The sequence below is a fragment of the Aquarana catesbeiana genome, linkage group LG08, assembly GCF_042186555.1.
Source record: "Aquarana catesbeiana isolate 2022-GZ linkage group LG08, ASM4218655v1, whole genome shotgun sequence".
Lineage (NCBI taxonomy): Eukaryota > Metazoa > Chordata > Amphibia > Anura > Ranidae > Aquarana > Aquarana catesbeiana.
In genome coordinates, this window is record NC_133331.1 from 4,604,401 (window position 1) to 4,622,963 (window position 18,563).

General features: G+C 47.3%; 1 protein-coding gene across 1 annotated transcript; it reads left to right on the forward strand.

Annotated features, from left to right (window-relative positions):
* Positions 1-531: 531 nt before the first annotated feature.
* LOC141105193 (C3a anaphylatoxin chemotactic receptor-like) lies at positions 532-2,288 on the forward strand. Its single transcript, XM_073595082.1, has one exon. The coding sequence runs from the start codon at positions 532-534 to the stop codon at positions 1,489-1,491; it is 960 nt and encodes a 319-aa protein (XP_073451183.1). The 3' UTR covers positions 1,492-2,288.
* Positions 2,289-18,563: the final 16,275 nt, after the last annotated feature.

Sequence of the window (18,563 nt, forward strand, 5' to 3'; positions counted from 1 at the left end):
TCATTACAGATGCTGTCAATTCGGCTGACACCCGCTCTCTGCACATTTCTGGCGACTGTGAGTGCACCTGGTTGGGCAGCTTTCCCACTGGGTCTGTTGTGAACTGTTTTCCATTGCACCTCACTATGTGAATTATTGCTGCACCCCACCTACACTCACATGATCATTCTCTTTTCACACCAAGATGAACGTTCATCTGAAAACTCATGGTGAAATCCTAATTATGTTATGTAGCACCCCCTAGCCGTGTTGCTAGAGTGCTAGTATTTTTGGTTAGCATAGGTAAATTGTTCAGGCTTCCCTGTATTCTCTAAAAGGGGCGGTACATAGGGGGTGGAACCAAGGGATGGCGCTCAGAGGTAGGTAGGGGGCAGAGACGAGGGGCTACTCAGAAGGGGGTTCCTGCACTGGTTCTCTGAGAAAGAAAGCCCTGATTATGTGACTTGTTTTATTTCTTATGTGTAAAACAATAGAAATACGATAATGATCAGACACGCCCACTAATTGTCAATTCCTTTACAGGGAAGCAAAATGTCAAATTTCAGCGATAAGACAGAACTAGACATCTTTTACAAACATGAGCATGCCTTCACCGTCCTGCTTCTCTCTCTCACCACCCTCGTGGGTGTCCCCGGCAATGCTCTGGTGCTTTGGGTTACCGGAGTGAAGATGGAGCGGACCGTGACCACCATTTTGTTTGGGAACCTTGCTCTGGCCGATATCATGTGCTGCTTGTGTCTTCCATTCAGTGCAGTGCAGTTCTTCTACCCAGAATGGCTGTACGGTCCTGTCCTCTGCAAGATGTTACCCTTTCTCGTTAACCTTAACATGTATACCAGTGTCTTCACCCTGGTGGCTATCAGCGTTGACCGATGGATTCTGGTTGTCCGACCGGTGTGGGCCCAAAATCACCGAAGAGTACGCACAGTGTGGATGATATGCTTGGCTATTTGGGTGTCTTCTTCTGCGATGAGTCTGCCTCCCGTCCTCTTCCGTAAAATTGACACTTCCAAAAACAAGACCATTTGCTTTCCAGACTATCCCAACAAATATGCCATCCCTTTTACACGTCTAACCTTTGGATTTCTGATTCCTCTTATAACCATTTCTGCCTGTTACATCTCTCTGTCTATTAAAGCATACAACATCAGATTTTTAAATGTAGGCAGAAAAAGCACCAAGGTGGCGTTAGGAATCATAGTTGCATTCTTCATCACCTGGGCCCCCTACCACATCATGGGTGTTGTCTCGCTATACATTAACAATGATGTAGTTGACATCCTGAACCTTCTTTCTCAGTCTCTGGCGTTTTTCAACAGCTGTATCAACCCGATACTCTACGTCTTCATTGGGAAAGATATGAAGAAAAGGGTGAGACAGTCTGTCCGTGGGCTCATGGAAAATGTGTTTTATGAAGACCCGTCAACCTTGAGGAGCTCAAATCGCAGCAAGAGCCAGAGTGGAGAGGGCACACAACTAGAGGGGCTGTAAGAGTTAGGAGCCGGGATTGAGATGCCAACCTATGGCAGTAAGGAGACACAGGGGTTGGACAAAATTATGGAAACAGCAGGTAAAATAAAGAAACCATTAACTAATATGGTGTTAGACCACCTCCGGCATCCAAGACGGCCTGAATTCTCCTGGGAATTGACAAATATAAGTCTTGGGTGGGAGATAATTGAAACTAATACCACTCTTCATGCAAAATTGCTTGGGATTGTGGCAGAAAACCAGCCCGAACCTTGTTCTCCAAAATTGACCATAGTGGCTCTATGATATTGAGGTCCGGTGACTGGGGCACCCAGGGAAGGTGCGAGACTTCGCCTGCATGCTCGTCAAATCACGATTTGACAAAACCAGCTGTGTGACTCTGAGCATTACTGTCTTAGCAAATCCTGTAGTGTTTCCATATTTGTGTCCAGCCCCTGCAGGTCATTGAAGGAGGCTTCCTCTCAAATTTGTATTAAATCAATGTGTAGTCTAGCTTTTATGTTTTTTAGTTCCATAAGTCAATGTGTAAGGAATTTTACAAATTTGAGTTGTGTTTCAAAACTTTTTTTTTTATGTACACATCCACATGATATAATATACACTATATTGCCAAAAGTATTGGGACACCTGCCTTTACAGGCACATGAACTTTAATGGCATCCCAGTCTTATGCCCCGTACACACGGTCGGATTTTCCGACGGAAATTGTTTGATGGGAGCCTTTTGTCAGAAATTCCAGCCGTGTGTAGGCTCCATCGGACATCGGACAGTTTCCATCGGAATTTCTGTTGCACAAAATTTGAGATCTGGTTCTCAAATTTTCCGACAACAAAATCCGTTTGCGTAAATTCAGATCGTGTGTACACAATTCCGACACACAAAGTGCCACGCATGCTCGGAATCAAGCAGAAGAGCCGCACTGGCTATTAAACTTAATTTTTCTCGGCTCGTCCTACGTGTTGTACGTCACCGCGTTCTTGACGTTCGGAATTTCCGACCAACTTTGTGTGACCGTGTGTATGCAAGACAAGTTTGAGCCAACATGCGTCGGAAAAAAAACATGGATTTTGTTGTCGGAATGTCTGATCGTGTGTACGCGGCATTAGTCCGTAGGGTTCAATATTGAGTTGCCCCAGGCTTTGCAGCTATAACAGCTTCAACTCTTCTGGGAAGGCCGTCCACAAAGTTTAGGAGGGTGTCTATGGGAATGTTTGACCATTCTTCCAGAAGAGCATTTATGAGGTCCAGTACTGGTGTTGGGCGAGAAGGCTGGGTCACAGTCTTCGCTCTAATTCATCCCAAAGGTGTTCTATCAGGTTGAGGTCAGGCCAGTCAAGTTCCTCCACCCCAAACTCGCTCATCCATGTCTTTATGGTCCTTGCTTTGTGTACTGGTGTGCAGTCATGTTGGAACAGGAAGGGGCCGTCCCCAAACTGTTCCCACAATGATGGGAGCATGAAATTGTCCAAAATGTCTTGGCATGCTGACGCCTTAAGAGTTCCAGTACTTTCACTGTGGGCGGCCAGCACAGGCAGGCTGGATCACGTACATGCCCATCATCCAGCCTGTTCTGGGTTAGGAGTGCACAGCGCGCTGCTCCTGCGAAGTGAGAATCCCGGTAGCCATGGCCTGGTGATCATGTGATCGATATGCAATTACATAATCACAATGTCAATTCATGAATTCATTCCTAACAGTTGTGTTTCCTATGCTGTGATTGGCCCACAGCTATCACATGATGCCTGGGCCAATCACAGCACCCTGTACCATGTGATTAGCTGTAGCCAATCACAGATCACTAGTAATCACAGCTGTTATGAATGTAACCCTATTCATGACAGTATCAAATATTGATGTTACAATGATCATCAAAGTGTAAAAGTATGTAAAAAAAATAGTAAACAATGAAATAAAAAATGGTAAATAAATAAATAAATAAATCAATCAATAAAATGTTTTTATTATTATTATTTTAATTTTTTTAACATGCTGTCCCTGATCATCCCCACACCAGTCATATGATGACACTGCACTGGTGACAGCATATGTAAAAAAAATTTAAAAAAAAATCCACCACATTTGGTATTAGGGGGAGGAATAGGGCCCCATTGTTGGTGCTAGTGAGAGGAACAGCACCCCGTCATTGGCATCATTGAGAGGAATAGTGCCCCATCATTGGTGTCATTGAGAGGAATAGTGCCTCATCATTGGCGTCATTGAGAGGAATAGTGCCCCATCATTGGCGTCATTGAGAGGAATAGTGTCCCATCATTGTCCCAAGAAGTTTATGTTTTAGGTAAGTAACCACTGACTACTAATGAGGGGGTTCCCTTTTCCCATGGACACCAGTAAATAGGGGACCTTCACCCAATGACACCAATGTAATATTGCTTTACTCCTACTGGAAATGAATGCACTTCACTGATGGCCAATGTTACCGGGGTCTAATACTTCTGATCACTAATGTAGCAATAACTCTCGGTGGAGCTGCTGGTTTAAAGTGGGCTGTTACCTTCACTTTCGCCACCTCTATTTCACCGGCACCGGGTCTAGGGTCCTGTTGAGTTTACCTCCAGACAATGTAGGCACCAGACACTTGAGTATCTTTTCCAATGCTTTAATGAACAGGTAATAAAGGAAGTAGCAGGAAAGAGGTAGAAGGAAAGTTGCAGGGAAGCTCAAATACCTTTTCTTAGTATTCTTTAGTTCATCATTAGAAATTGAACGCTTGTAGCTGAATGTGCTCCCCTTGTGGGATTCAATCTTTGCCCGCCTTGATAGGTTTCTCTCACTTGCCTAGCAGCCAGTATGTAGCACGAACAAAAGTCTCTGCCACAGAATTGTTTGGAGCAAAACCCGTACGATCCTCTGCCACAGGATGTAATGGTTTACGGTGAATATCAGACACAGCACTTGAACCTTTAAGCCAACCCGGCAGTACTATGCAGTAAGATTACTTCAGGATACGTCCTCCAACCGAGTCACCAGGCCCCTCTCCAGACCAGCACTCTGCATGATCCTTCCATGACGGGTCCTCCCCTGGGATCTTCTCATTTGCCCAGCTTCTTCACTCAGGAAAGACAGCTCAGGACCATTCCTCCGCTGCTGTGGTAGGCCCCAGACAGGCTTCTGGGCCCACCCACACGCTGCAGCGACGTGGGCCTCCGGATCGGAGGACCACGAGGTGGTACTTCTAAAGCATACCTGTCGGCCAGGAGGGCCAGCAGGTGGATGAAAACGAACCCCTAAACATGGTGTCTGTCCGATAAATACCCTCTCCCAGAATGCAACTTGGAGGACCACCTCCACCGAGTTGTCCCCGGGACAGAGGAGCACTCATTCGCTTCAACACGTTACTTTTCCAACACTGGCCCATGGTGACAACGACACCCACCGGCACAATGTGAAACTACACGCAACTCAGCCAAGCTGGAACAGAGGCAAATCTAACTTCACCTAACAAGTAACCCACAAGATTTACCTATCAGCGGTAGATTAGAAATCTACCAGCGCTACACTAATGAATGGGTTCCTATTGACATAAACACCAATGAATAGGGGAACGTCACCCAATAACACCAATGTAATGGGGCCCTTCTCCCACTGGAAACCAATGATTGAGGGCACTTTGCTGATGGCCAATGTTACCGGGCTCTAATACTTATGATTACCAATGACACCCATTGTTGGTGTCATTGAGAGGAATAGCGCCCCATCATTGGCTTCAATGAGAGGAATAGCGCCCCATCATTGGCTTCATTGAGAGGAATAGTGCCCCATCATTGGCTTCATTGAGAGAATTAGTGCCCCATCATTGGCTTCATTGAGAGAATTAGTGTCCCATCATTGGCTTCATTGAGAGAATTAGTGTCCCATTATTGGCGTCATTGAGAGGAATAGTACCCCATCGCTGGTGTCATTGAGAGGAATAGTGCCCCATCATTGGCTTCATTGAGAGGAATAGCGCCCCATCATTGGTGTCATTGAGAGGATTAGTGTCCCATTATTGGCGTCATTGAGAGGAATAGTGCCCCATCGCTGGTGTCATTGAGAGGAATAGTGCCCCATCATTGGCGTCATTGAAAGGGATAGTGCCCCATCATTGGCGTCATTGAGGGGAATAGTGCCCCATCATTGGTGCCATTGAGAGGAACAGTGTCCCTTCGTTGGCATAATTGAGAGGAATAGTGCCCCATTGTTGACGTCCTGGAGAGAAATAGTGCCCTGTCATTGAGAGGAATAGCGCCCCATTGTTGACGTCATGGAGAGGAATAGTGCCCTGTCATTGAGAGGAATAGTGCCCCATTGTTGGTGTCATTGAGTGGAATAGTGCCCCATCATTGGCGTCATTGAGAGGAAAAGCGCCCCATCATTGGAATCATTGAGAGGAATAGTGCCCCTATATTGGTGCCATTGAGAGGAATAGTGCCCCATTGTTGGTGTCATTGAGAGGAATAGTGCCCCAGCGTTGGAGCCATTGAGAAGAATAGCGCCCCATCATTGGTGTCATTGAGAGGAATAGTGCTCCATTGTTGGTGTCATTGAGAGGAATAGTGTCCCATTGTTGGTGTATATTGGCAGAACAGTGTCTCTTATCAGTAGGAGGAATAATGCCCCAAGGACTGGATAAAGGCAAGCAAAGGGCTGCAGTTCGGAGACCACTGGTCTACATGCTAATAAGAAAGCCATTGCACACTAGAGGGGTCACTGGAGTCTGCATTTATTGGGAAGAATATGCACAAGCTTGACTTTGACAGTCCTCACCCGTCTAACGCATTTCACCCACAGGGCTTAGTTACTGTCAAGCTTGTGGATTTCCTTCCTAATAAATGTGGACATCAGTGATCCCACTAGTGTGTGGTGGCTTTCTGCTTAGCACTTGATCTGTGAGCGGAGACAGTTCATATAACTTCCGACATCCGAATTTGAAGTGCTAGTGAGGAGAGTCAGCTTGGAGGGGAGAATTTTTATGTCCACACATCTGAAGGTCTACATGGTCACTAAAGGTGTCTTCAAGAGCAGTTTTTGAGTGGACTAACTAAAGGTCTACATGCTAAGAAGAAAGCCACCACCCACCACCCACCAGAGGTTTCACATTTATTAGGAAGGATATGCACAAACTTCACATTGACAGTTCTCTCCCCCTGCTAACGCATTTCACCCATAGGGCCTAGATACTGTCAAGCTGTCACTTGGTCTGTGAGCGGAGACAGTACATATCACCCCTACATTTTTATGTCCAAACATCTAAAGGTCTACAAGGTCACTAAAGGTGACTCCAAGGTAGCTAAAGGTGTAAATGATCAGAGGACAATGTGTGTGTACAGTAAGGCTTTGTGAACATGGGTTGCAGCTGGTGTAAGAGCCATGCATACAGCAAGCTTTTGAAAAGTCTTAGTAAAGCTTTTGGTGAGCATCGAGCAGCTTTGTTGAAGCTGCTAAAGAAAAAACTGTCCCTTTACCCAAGCTGCTAGCAGGCTTTCATCAAGAGTCAAGTAGTGTTGAAATCTACGAGCAGCTTGGTTAAAGGGACAATTGGTGCTCTCACTAAGATCTGTGGCTTCAACAAAGCTTCTAAAAGCTGATTGAAAAAGTTGGAGATGCTTTGGAAAATTTTCTATATACAATTCTTTTATACCAGATGTGAACAAGACATAAAAAAGGGGACAGTATACAAACATAGGCAGTTGTGCAGTACACTTTGATACTGGATGAGAACTGATTGACAAGAATCAGGATGCAAAAATCAATGGCATACACCTACAGTACGTATCAGTTGTGCAGGCCTTGCACATGCACAAGGACCTCTGAGATCATGGGGCCCTTTATAGGTATTGGTTGCCCTGGCCTGTAATGGGACCCAGAATCTCGGTGGCCAGATGACAGGGCCGATCCTAGGGTCACCGGCGCCTGGGTGCAGAAATATTTCTGGCGCCCCCACATGGGCGTGGTCATCTTACCAACTCCTCCCCTTTACAAATGTTTCTATGGCAATGACTCAAACACAGAGATGCTCCCCTAAGAACTCTTTGTTACCCTGGGATCCTCCTATGATATTTTAACAATAAAAATAAATACAGGAAGAGCGTACACAATTGAGACCTGGAGGGGAGTCTCTCTGATGCACACAAAGAGGGCTTCTGTTGGAGAGTCTGTTAGAAAGAACCCCCAGACATAGTACAGGAGATGATCAGAGACTGCAGACATAATACAGGAGATGATCAGAGACTGCAGACATGATACAGGAGATAGGCAGAGACTGCAGACATAATACAGGAGATGATCAGAGACTGCAGACATAATACAGGAGATGATCAGAGACTGCAGACATAATACAGGAGATGGTCAGAGACTGCAGACATGATACAGGAGATGGTCAGAGACTGCAGACATAATACAGGAGATGATCAGAGACTGCAGACATAGTACAGGAGATGGTCAGAGACTGCAGACATAATACAGGAGATGATCAGAGACTGCAGACATAATACAGGAGATGATCAGAGACTGCAGACATGATACAGGAGATGGTCAGAGACTGCAGACATAATACAGGAGATGATCAGAGACTGCAGACATAGTACAGGAGATGGTCAGAGACTGCAGACATGATACAGGAGATGGTCAGAGACTGCAGACATGATACAGGAGATGGTCAGAGACTGCAGACATAATACAGGAGATGATCAGAGACTGCAGACATAGTACAGGAGATGGTCAGAGACTGCAGACATAGTACAGGAGATGATCAGAGACTGCAGACATAGTACAGGAGATGGTCAGAGACTGCAGACATAGTACAGGAGATGGTCAGAGACTGCAGACATGATACAGGAGATGGTCAGAGACTGCAATCATAGAACAGGAGATGGTCAGAGACTGCAGACATGATACAGGAGATGGTCAGAGACTGTAATCATAGAACAGGAGATGGTCAGAGACTGCAGACATAATACAGGAGATGATCAGAGACTGCAATCATAGAACAGGAGATGGTCAGAGACTGCAGACATAGTACAGGGGATGATCAGAGACTGCAGACATAGTACAGGAGATGATCAGAGACTGCAGACATAGTACAGGAGATGGTCAGAGACTGCAGACATAGTACAGGAGATGGTCAGAGACTGCAGACATGATACAGGAGATGGTCAGAGACTGCAGACATAATACAGGAGATGATCAGAGACTGCAGACATAGTACAGGAGATGGTCAGAGACTGCAGACATGATACAGGAGATGATCAGACACTACAGACATAGTACAGGAGATGATCAGAGACTGCAGACATAGTACAGGAGATGATCAGAGACTGCAGACATGATACAGGAGATGGTCAGAGACTGCAGACATGATACAGGAGATGATCAGAGACTGCAGACATAATACAGGAGATGATCAGAGACTGCAGACATAATACAGGAGATGGTCAGAGACTGCAGACATGATACAGGAGATGGTCAGAGACTGCAGACATAGTACAGGAGACGATCAGAGACTGCAGACATAGTACAGGAGATGGTCAGAGACTGCAGACATAGTACAGGAGATGGTCAGAGACTGCAGACATAGTACAGAAGATGATCAGAGACTGCAGACATAGTACAGGAGATGCCCAGGGACTGCAGACATTATACAGGAGATGATCAGAGACTGCAGACATAGTACAGGAGATGATCAGAGACTGCAGACATTATACAGGAGATGATCAGAGACTGCAGACATAGTATAGCAGATGATCAGAGACTGCAGATAGTGTACAGGAGATGCCCAGAGACTGCAGACATTATAGAGGAGATGATCAGAGACTGCAGACATAGTACAGGAGACGATCAGAGACTGCAGACATAGTACAGGAGATGATCAGAGACTGCAGACATAGTACAGGAGATGATCAGAGACTGCAGACATAATACAGGAGATGATCAGAGACTGCAGACATAGTACAGGAGATGATCAGAGACTGCAGACATAATACAGGAGATGATCAGAGACTGCAGACATAGTACAGGAGATGATCAGAGACTGCAGACATAATACAGGAGATGATCAGAGACTGCAGACATAGTACAGGAGATGATCAGAGACTGCAGACATAATACAGGAGATGATCAGAGACTGCAGACATAGTACAGGAGATGATCAGAGACTGCAGACATAGTACAGGAGATGCCCAGAGACTGCAATCATAGTACAGGAGATGGTCAGAGACTGCAGACATACTACAAGAGATGGTCAGAGACTGCAGACATAGTACATATTGGCCGATCGGCCCTCTCACCTGACCCAGTGATACAGCAACGGTTCCTCTGATCAGGAGTCAGCTCACTCTGAATTGCCCATGGTGACCCAGCTGTATTCCTGCAATGACTCCATTCCTTTCAATGCCAGGGATGGCGCTAGGCTGTGTGGCTTTCCCTCTGGTGGCGCAGGGCAGCAGGGTTCTCTCTCTGATGGTGTTCTCTCAGCACTGTCCTCTCCCTCTGGAGTCCTGGGTGTACTTCCCTGAAAACTTTCCCAGGCTCCTGTCTCTCTCTCTTTCCCATTCAGCTGAGCATGTTGTGTGGGCTGCAGTTTCCGTTTTACAGTGGGGCTGCCAGTTCTCGGGACTATATGTCCCACAATCCTCTTCTCTGCTCCTTTTTCTATTCTGTTTCCTCCCTGGTTGATATGAAGGCGGGGGAAGAAACATAGTAGGCAGCTGTGCTGGCAAGCACCGCTTACTAGTACAGCAGCACGCAGGAGGAGAGGGAGGTGGGAAAGGAGAGGGAGGGGGGAAAGGAGAGCCCGCAGCTGCATTGGCTTCACCAGGGTTAGGGTCACCCCCCTTCCACCAACTATAGTCGCCCCTCAGTACAGACCCCCCTCCACTACATATAGACCCCCCTCCGTCAGTGCAGAACCCGCACTAAGTATAAACCCCTCCTTCAGTACAGACCTTACTCAGTACAGATCCCCCCCAGGTAACCCCCCCTTCATTAGTACAGACCCCCCAGGACAGATCTCCCTCTCCATTAGTACAGACCCCCACAGGACAAACCACCCCTCCATTAGTACAGACCCCCCAGGACAGACCCCCCCCATTAGTACAGACCCCCCTCCATTAGTACACACCCCCCCTCCATTAGTACAGACCCCCCTCAATTAGTACAGACCCCCCCTCCATTAGTATAGACCCCCCTCCATTAGTACAGACCCCCCCAGGACAGACCTCCCTCCATTAGTACAGACCCCCCAGGACAGACCCCCTCCCCATTAGTACAGACCCCCCCTCCATTAGTACAGACCCCCCCTCCATTAGTATAGACCCCCCTCCATTAGTACAGACCCCCCAGGTCAGACCCCCCCTCCATTAGTACAGACCCCCCAGGACAGACCCCCTCTCCATTAGTACAGACCCCCCCTCCATTAGTACAGACCCCCCAGTACAGACCCCCCTATTAGTACAGACCCCCTCCATTAGTACAGACCCCATTAGTACAGACCCCCTCTCCATTAGTACAGACCCCACCTCCAATAGTACAGACCCCCCCATTAGTACAGACCCCCCAGGACAGACCCCCCTCCATTAGTAGAGACCCCCATATTAGTACAGACCCCACCATTAGTACAGACCCCCCCTCCATTAGTACAGACCCCATTAGTACAGACCCCCTCTCCATTAGTACAGACCCCCCTCCATTAGTACAGACCCCCCCCTCCATTAGTACAGACCCCCCATCCATTAGTACAGACCCCCCCTTCTTTAGTACAGACCCTCCTCCATTAGTACAGACCCCCTCTCCATTAGTACAGACCCCCAGGACAGACCCCCTCTCCATTAGTACAAACCCCCATTAGTACAGACCCCCCAGGACAGACCCCCCCTATTAGTACAGACCCCCCCTCTCCATTAGTACAGACCCCCTCCATTAGTACAGACCCCCCCTCCATTAGTACAGACCCCCCTCCATTAGTACAGACCCCCAGGACAGACCCCCCTCCATTAGTACAGACCCCCCAGGACAGACCCCCTCTCCATTAGTACAGACCCCCCGATTAGTACAGACCCCCCCTCTCCATTAGTACAGACCCCCTCTCCATTAGTACAGACCCCCCCTCCATTAGTACAGACCCCCCTCCATTAGTACAGAACCCCACCATTAGTACAGACCTCCCCTCCATTAGTACAGACCCCATTAGTACAGACCCCCTCTCCATTAGTACAGACCCCCCCATTATTAGTACAGCCCCCCATTAGTACAGCCCCCTCCATTAGTACAGCCCCCCCATTAGTACAGCCCCCCTCCATTAGTACAGACCCCCCATTAGTACAGCCCCCCCTCCATTAGTACAGACCCCCCATTAGTACAGCCCCCTCCCATTATTAGTACAGCCCCCCCATTAGTACAGCCCCCCCATTAGTACAGCCCCCCTCCATTAGTACAGACCCCCCCATTAGTACAGCCCCCCTTCCATTAGTACAGACCCCCCATTAGTACAGCCCCCTCCCATTATTAGTACAGCCCCCCCATTAGTACAGCCCCCCCATTAGTACAGCCCCCTCCATTAGTACAGCCCCCCTCCATTAGTACAGCCCCCCCCATTAGTACAGACCCCCCATTAGTACAGCCCCATTATTAGTACAGCCCCCCCCATTAGTACAGCCCCCCTCCATTAGTACAGCCCCCCTCCATTAGTACAGCCCCCCCTCCATTAGGGTACATATATACACCCGGGCGGCAGCTGAAGAGGAGAGAACAGTGTGCAGCCAGCCATGCCGCCCGGGTGGAGAGCAGAGCAGTTTAAAGCAGGCAGGAGACACAGAGCAGAATGTGTCAGGCACGGACCGCTCCTCCGCTCCCCTCCCCCCTCGCGCGACACCACTGTGCGGCTGGTCTCTCTCCACGCAGAGACCATCCGCTCTGCCTCCGATGTCTCTCTTTCTCTGACAGGAGGAGGGAGGGGCTTGAGCAGCACACACAGTGGCGGCGGCGCCTTTCTTCTTTTAACACCGGCGGAGAGCGCCGCCGCCTGACACAATCAAGAGAAGGGAGGAGGAGGGAAGGGAGCACTCTGCCGCTTCAGCGCCCCCACCTCTCTGGCGCCTGGGTGCACTGCACCCCGTGCACCCCGTCTAGGACCGGCCCTGAGATGACCACTAAGGTACATTAGGAAAATGAAGGTGCCCTGGCTGGGTTCTGGGTCTTTGGGTTGCACCAAACACGAAGTATGGTTCTGGTGCAGGAATTGGCATGTCCCGAGAAGCTTCTGTTTTAGGTAAGTAACCACTGACTACTAATGAGGGGGTTCCCTTTTCCCATGGACACCAGTAAATAAGGGACCTTCACCCAATGACACTGATGTAATTTTGCTTTACTCCCACTGGAAACCAATGATTGAGGGCATGTTGCTGATGGCCAATGTTACTGGGCCCTTAAAATTCTGATCAGCAATGAATGGGTTTCTATTTACATAAACACCAATGAGTAGGGGACCTTCACCTGATGACACCAATGTAATAGGGCCTTCCCCCACTGGAAACCAATGATTGAGGGCACTTCACTGATGGCCAATGCTACCAGGCTCTAATACTTCTGATCACTAATGAAAGCGTTCCTATTTACATAAACACCAATGAATAGGGGGACTTTACCCAATGACACCAATGTAATAGGGCCTTCTCCCACTGGAAACCAGTGTTTGAGGGCATGTTGCTGATGGCCAATGTTACCGGGACCTTAATCTTCTGATCACCAATGAATGGGTTCCTATTTACATAATCACCAATGAATAGCGGATCTTCACGTGATGACACCAATGTAATAGGGCCTTCTCCCACTGGAAACGAATGATTGAGGGCACTTCACTGATGGCCAATGTTACCAGGCTCTTATACTTATGATCACCAATGAATAGGGTTCCTATTTACATAAACACCAATGAACAGGAGAACTTCACCCAATGACACCAATGTAACAGGGCCTTCTCCTACTGGAAACCAGTGATTGAGGGCACTTCACTGATGGCCAATGTAACCGGGGGTCTAATACTTATGATCACCAATGAATGGGTTCCTATTGACATAAATACCAATGAATAGGGCAACTTCACCCAATGACAATAATGCAACAGGGCCTTCTCCCTCTGGAAACCAGTGATGGAGAACACTTTACTGACCCTCAATGTACCAGAGCCCTTCTATACCTGACCTAACTGGACCCATCTGTCACTAAGCATGTGGTATGGTGATGTAACAGTAATATAATAGGCTCTATACACCAAGATAGACATGCTGGTAGCCTAACTGGCTCCTGCCTCAGTTGGCCCAAGGCCGGTGCTACCACTGGGCAAACTAGGCAGCCGCCTAGGATGCACTGCTGATGTTCCTACTATCTTCTCTCTGAAGCAAGCAACTAAGTCTCAGCATCAGCAGACAGCCGCCGCTCCGTTCAAACATAGTGTCAGAGGCGCAGCGGCGGCGGCGGAGGACTGTATCTGTGTCCCGACTCCCGAATGAATGGAAGCAAGCAAACATTCATTGATGAGCGCTGGTAGGCTGCATTTATAGACACTGGTGAGGCTGCATTGCTGGGCGCTGGTGAGGCTGCATTGATGGGCGCTGGTGAGGCTGCATTGCTGGGCGCTGGTGAGGCTGCATTGATGGGCGCTGGTGAGGCTGCATTTGATGGATGCTTCAATGAAAAAGGTGGGGTATCCATGGGCAGGACAAAGGGGGTGGAGTCAGGGGTGGAGCCAAGGGGGGATAGCAAAATGAGGTTTCGTCTAGGAAGTCAAAAATCCTTGCACCAGCCCTGAGTTGGCCTCACTACCTTGTAATTATACAGTATATGTACTGTATGCATGTGAGTTAGGGACCTCAGATTGTAAGCTCCTCGAGGGCGGGGACTGATGTGAATGTACAATATATAAAGCTCTGCATAAATTGTTGGTACTATATAAATACCTGTAATAAATAAATAAACAGGTTTATTTACCTCTATATGCCATTTTATATTGTGATCATTTTCTGCAGAAATGTTCAATCCATAAACATAAATATTTTGGTGTGGATTTTTTTTCCATGACATGAGCATTTTCTCAAAGATTATTATTTTATCTCACCATTCAACGATGCACCAGATAGTAAGGATAACTTGCCACAAATGTGTGGCAGTGTTGAATTGTAAGTCTCTTAACTTGCTGCACATTTTCCACCGGCAAGTTGTACATTTGCAGAGCACTTGAAGCACAAGTCCTAGTTGACGCTTTTCCAATTTGTAGCAACATTTGTGTGGCGAGTCTCTAGCGAGAGCAAAGTTGCAGTGGTGAGTCTACAGCAAGAGCTCTGCAAATCCCCAGCATGAAAATTCAGCCACACTGCCACCTTGTGGTGGGATGTGTCACGTACCTGACAGGAGACTGAATTGACGAGGTCGGCCTCTCTTATATCTCCTACCCTGGCTGGGGTGCCGAGGATGAGATAGAGGGTGCCGAGGGACAGGAGGGACAACAATGCCTGTTGGGGTTCATTACAGAACCTGCGACTCCAAGAAGTCTGTGGAACCAGAGGAGCAGGAACAGCAGTAGCGTTCGAAGGACTGGTCTAGACTAAAGGAGCACTCCGCTTAGGCTGATGGTTCTGGATGGGCAGCTTGTCAGGAATCTGGAGGCTGGGACATACAGTGGTGTACAGAGCTGGTGCAGCAGACAGCCAGGCAAGCACTTGAGTAGTACCGGGAGCCAGGATCAGATGCAGAAGCAGGGTCTCAGGAATAGCCGGGGTCGTCAACAGGTGGGCAGCGAGGTACCAAGTCATGAGCTGAGACAAGGTCAAGAACAGAGCCGAGGTCAAGGGTAAATGACAAGACAGAAGCAGAATCCAGGATCATGTCAAGAACACGCCAGGTAAGTAACAGTGAGAACATGCAGGATCAAGCAGGACACAGGGCACAGCTGAAGAACAGTCAGCTGCTGTGTCTCAGCCAATAAGGAGGAGTGTCCCGGATGGCTTAGACATATGTGGATATCGCTGGAGAGAGATGAGGCTCGGGGAAGTAATTAGGGGGGTGCTGGGGGGGAGCTGTTACACATAAAAGGTTTTTTTATATTAATATGCATTGAGATAAAAAACCTTCTGCCTTTACAACCCCTTTAACGTCTGAACGAAGCTTTGCAACTTTGTATTATATTAGTACTACTCGGTGTATCCGGGACAATTATACCGTGTTCTTTCAGGATACATTGGGCCTTCATTTAGTGGTCAATGTTAATGGAGAACTCCTGATTTTTATTGGAAACTGGCCCAAAATTGGAATAAAAATCATTTTTTTAAATGTACAATAAAAGAGAAAAAAATCCGGCACCACGATGTCTCCACAATAAAACATATACGATTTTATTAAATCCGTCCAATAAAAGGAATCAACACCTGTAACTTTTGACGCGTTTCAGCCTCTTTCATAGGCCTTAGTGATAGGTATGAGGCTGAAACGCATCAATAATTACAAGTATTGATTCCGTTTATTGGACGGATTTAATAAAAATTGTATATGTTTTATTTTTGAGACATCGTGGTGCCGGATTTTTTTTCTCTTTGATTGAACGTTTGGATATCTGAGTACTGGGGCCATCCAAGCACATGAGTGGGCTGTCTCTTTGCTGGATAAGGGATGTCTCTTTGCTGGATTGGGCTGTCTTATTATTATATGGGGCTGTCTCTTTGCTGGATTGGGCTGTCTTATTACTATATGGGGCTGTCTCTTTGCTGGATTGGGCTGTCTTATTACTATATGGGGATGTCTCTTTGCTGGATTGGGATCTCTCTTTGCTATGTGGGGATGTCTCTCTGCTGGATTGGGATCTCTCTTTGCTGTATGGGGATGTCTCTCTGCCGGATTGGGTTGTCTCTTGGAGCCCAGTAAATTATACTGTGATTTTTCAGGATACATTGGGCCTTCATTTAATGGTCAATGCTAATGGAGAACTCCTAATTTTTAAAAAAAACTGGCCCAAAATTGGAATAAAAATAATTTTTTTAATGTACAATCAAAGCGAAAAAAATCCGGCACCATGATGTCACCAAAATAAAACATATACAATTTTATTAAATCCGCCCAATAAAAGGAATCAACACCTGTAACTTTTCCCCTTGTTTCAGCCTCTTTCATAGGCCTTAGTCATAGGTAAGAGGCTGAAACGCATCAATAATTACAGGTATTGATTCCTTTTATTGGACGACTTTAATAACATTGTATATGTTTTATTTTTGAGACATCGTGGTGCAGGAAACAGAGAACATGGAGGCAGCAGGTTAATAACGAGTTCTCATTCAAGAACAAAGGATGCAATATTCAATGTAGTAAAAACCCACTTACTATGAGAAATCTCTTCAGCACTCTCTGACCCAACCGTCCTGCTCCCTACCTTGGAAAGAAATGAACAAACAGGGCTTATTTATAGCCCCAACAGATCCATCCCAGCTGATTCCAGATAGGACTCAGCTGGATGGAGGTGTAACATGGACCCACCCCAATGCAGCCTCATCAATGATATCCTCAGTTTGTCCCTGATAGGAATTAATGATATGTGGGCGTGCCTTGAGCCAGCCCACCATCCAGATGACTCCAAATAGGAACCAGCTGGATGGAGGTGCACAGCAAACCCGTCCCCAGTGTAGCCCCATCAGACATATCCCAGTAGGAGCCAGCTGGATATGATCATACCAGAGACCCGCCCCTCGTATAGGGAACCCTGGGCGTCAACCATGCCCCGCCTCCACACTGCGCCTGCGTCAACGACCCCCCCCGCGCATGCGCGCCAACCACGCTGGAATGCACAGGGGGAAGTACCATGAAGCCACACAGTGGAGTGACGCGACGTGGTCAGCTCCCACCGGCACGGCGAACTTGCCCTGGAGACAGCCAGAGTTGGCTGACCCAGAGCCGAGGGCGGGGAGATGTCAGATAGAACAGAGAGACAGCCCCTCACTCAGTGTCCTCAAAGAGGACAGCATCGCTGTGCCGGGCGCGCACACATAAAGCAACACCTCAGACGCGCCCAAATAGCGTCGTCCCAATGAATGGAGAACTTGCAAAAAGCCTAAAATATAAACACCATTTTAACATTATAATGATGATCCAGGGCCACTGTAAGTATGTAAATATGAACTGCACAGTAAACTGATACACCGCCAATAAGGGAAAATTAACTGTTAGCTGAATCCCTGTAGCTGTACTGTAAAAAAAAAAAAAAAAAAAAAATTATATATTGAATAAGGGCCATAAGCATTAAATATGTATGATTCATCTGATCATAGCGTGGAAGGCGCCCATCAGGGCCAGCCATGAGGACATGAAAGCGGGACGAAGCAAAGCAGGATATAGGCAGATAAAAGGTGCAATTAGACCAAACATGTACTGACAATCAAAAAGTGAAAATAATGATCAAATTAGATACAATAAAATACAAAGCCTTCATTATTGTCCTAAAGACAAGACAAACAATGAGGTTAGGTCAAACGGACAGGAATGGAAATAAACAAAACACAACAAAGACTATTAAAAAGACATAATGATGGATAGAAAGCAATATCAAACTTCTGAGGATGAAGGCCAATGAACTGACTAGCCCTCACTTTTCCATGCCCCCTGAATCGAAACCCTCCAAGAAGGGTTTAAAACAGACCGCGTCATTGAGCCCTGGGGGTTGGGTGGCTTTTAAATTATAAATCCAGCGTAGTTCGAGTTGGAGGAGACTTGTTCCAGTCTCCCCTCCTCGGATTGGGGTGCACCCTGTCCAAGATCAAAAACTCAATCTTAGGTAAGACACCATGATGTACCAATATCGTATGTCTTCCCATGTTTGCATGCTCCGAATGTGTCGGTATGCCCTAAGCCAGAACTCAAGCTTCATCTTCCCGACATAGAAGCACCCGCAATCACATCGGAGCATGTATATAACACCCAGGGTCTTGCAGTTTGCAAAATGTTTTGGCCTGAAGATACTGCCGTCCGGTAGGATAGGATTCCTACTAGTGTACATAAATTTGCAGTACCCACAGGCCCCGCACATGAATGTGCCCTTGTACTTA

Coding starts and splice junctions, on each gene's coding strand:
- LOC141105193 (XM_073595082.1), top strand. CDS start 532: ATGTCAAATTTCAGCGATAAGACAGAACTAGACATCTTTTACAAACAT.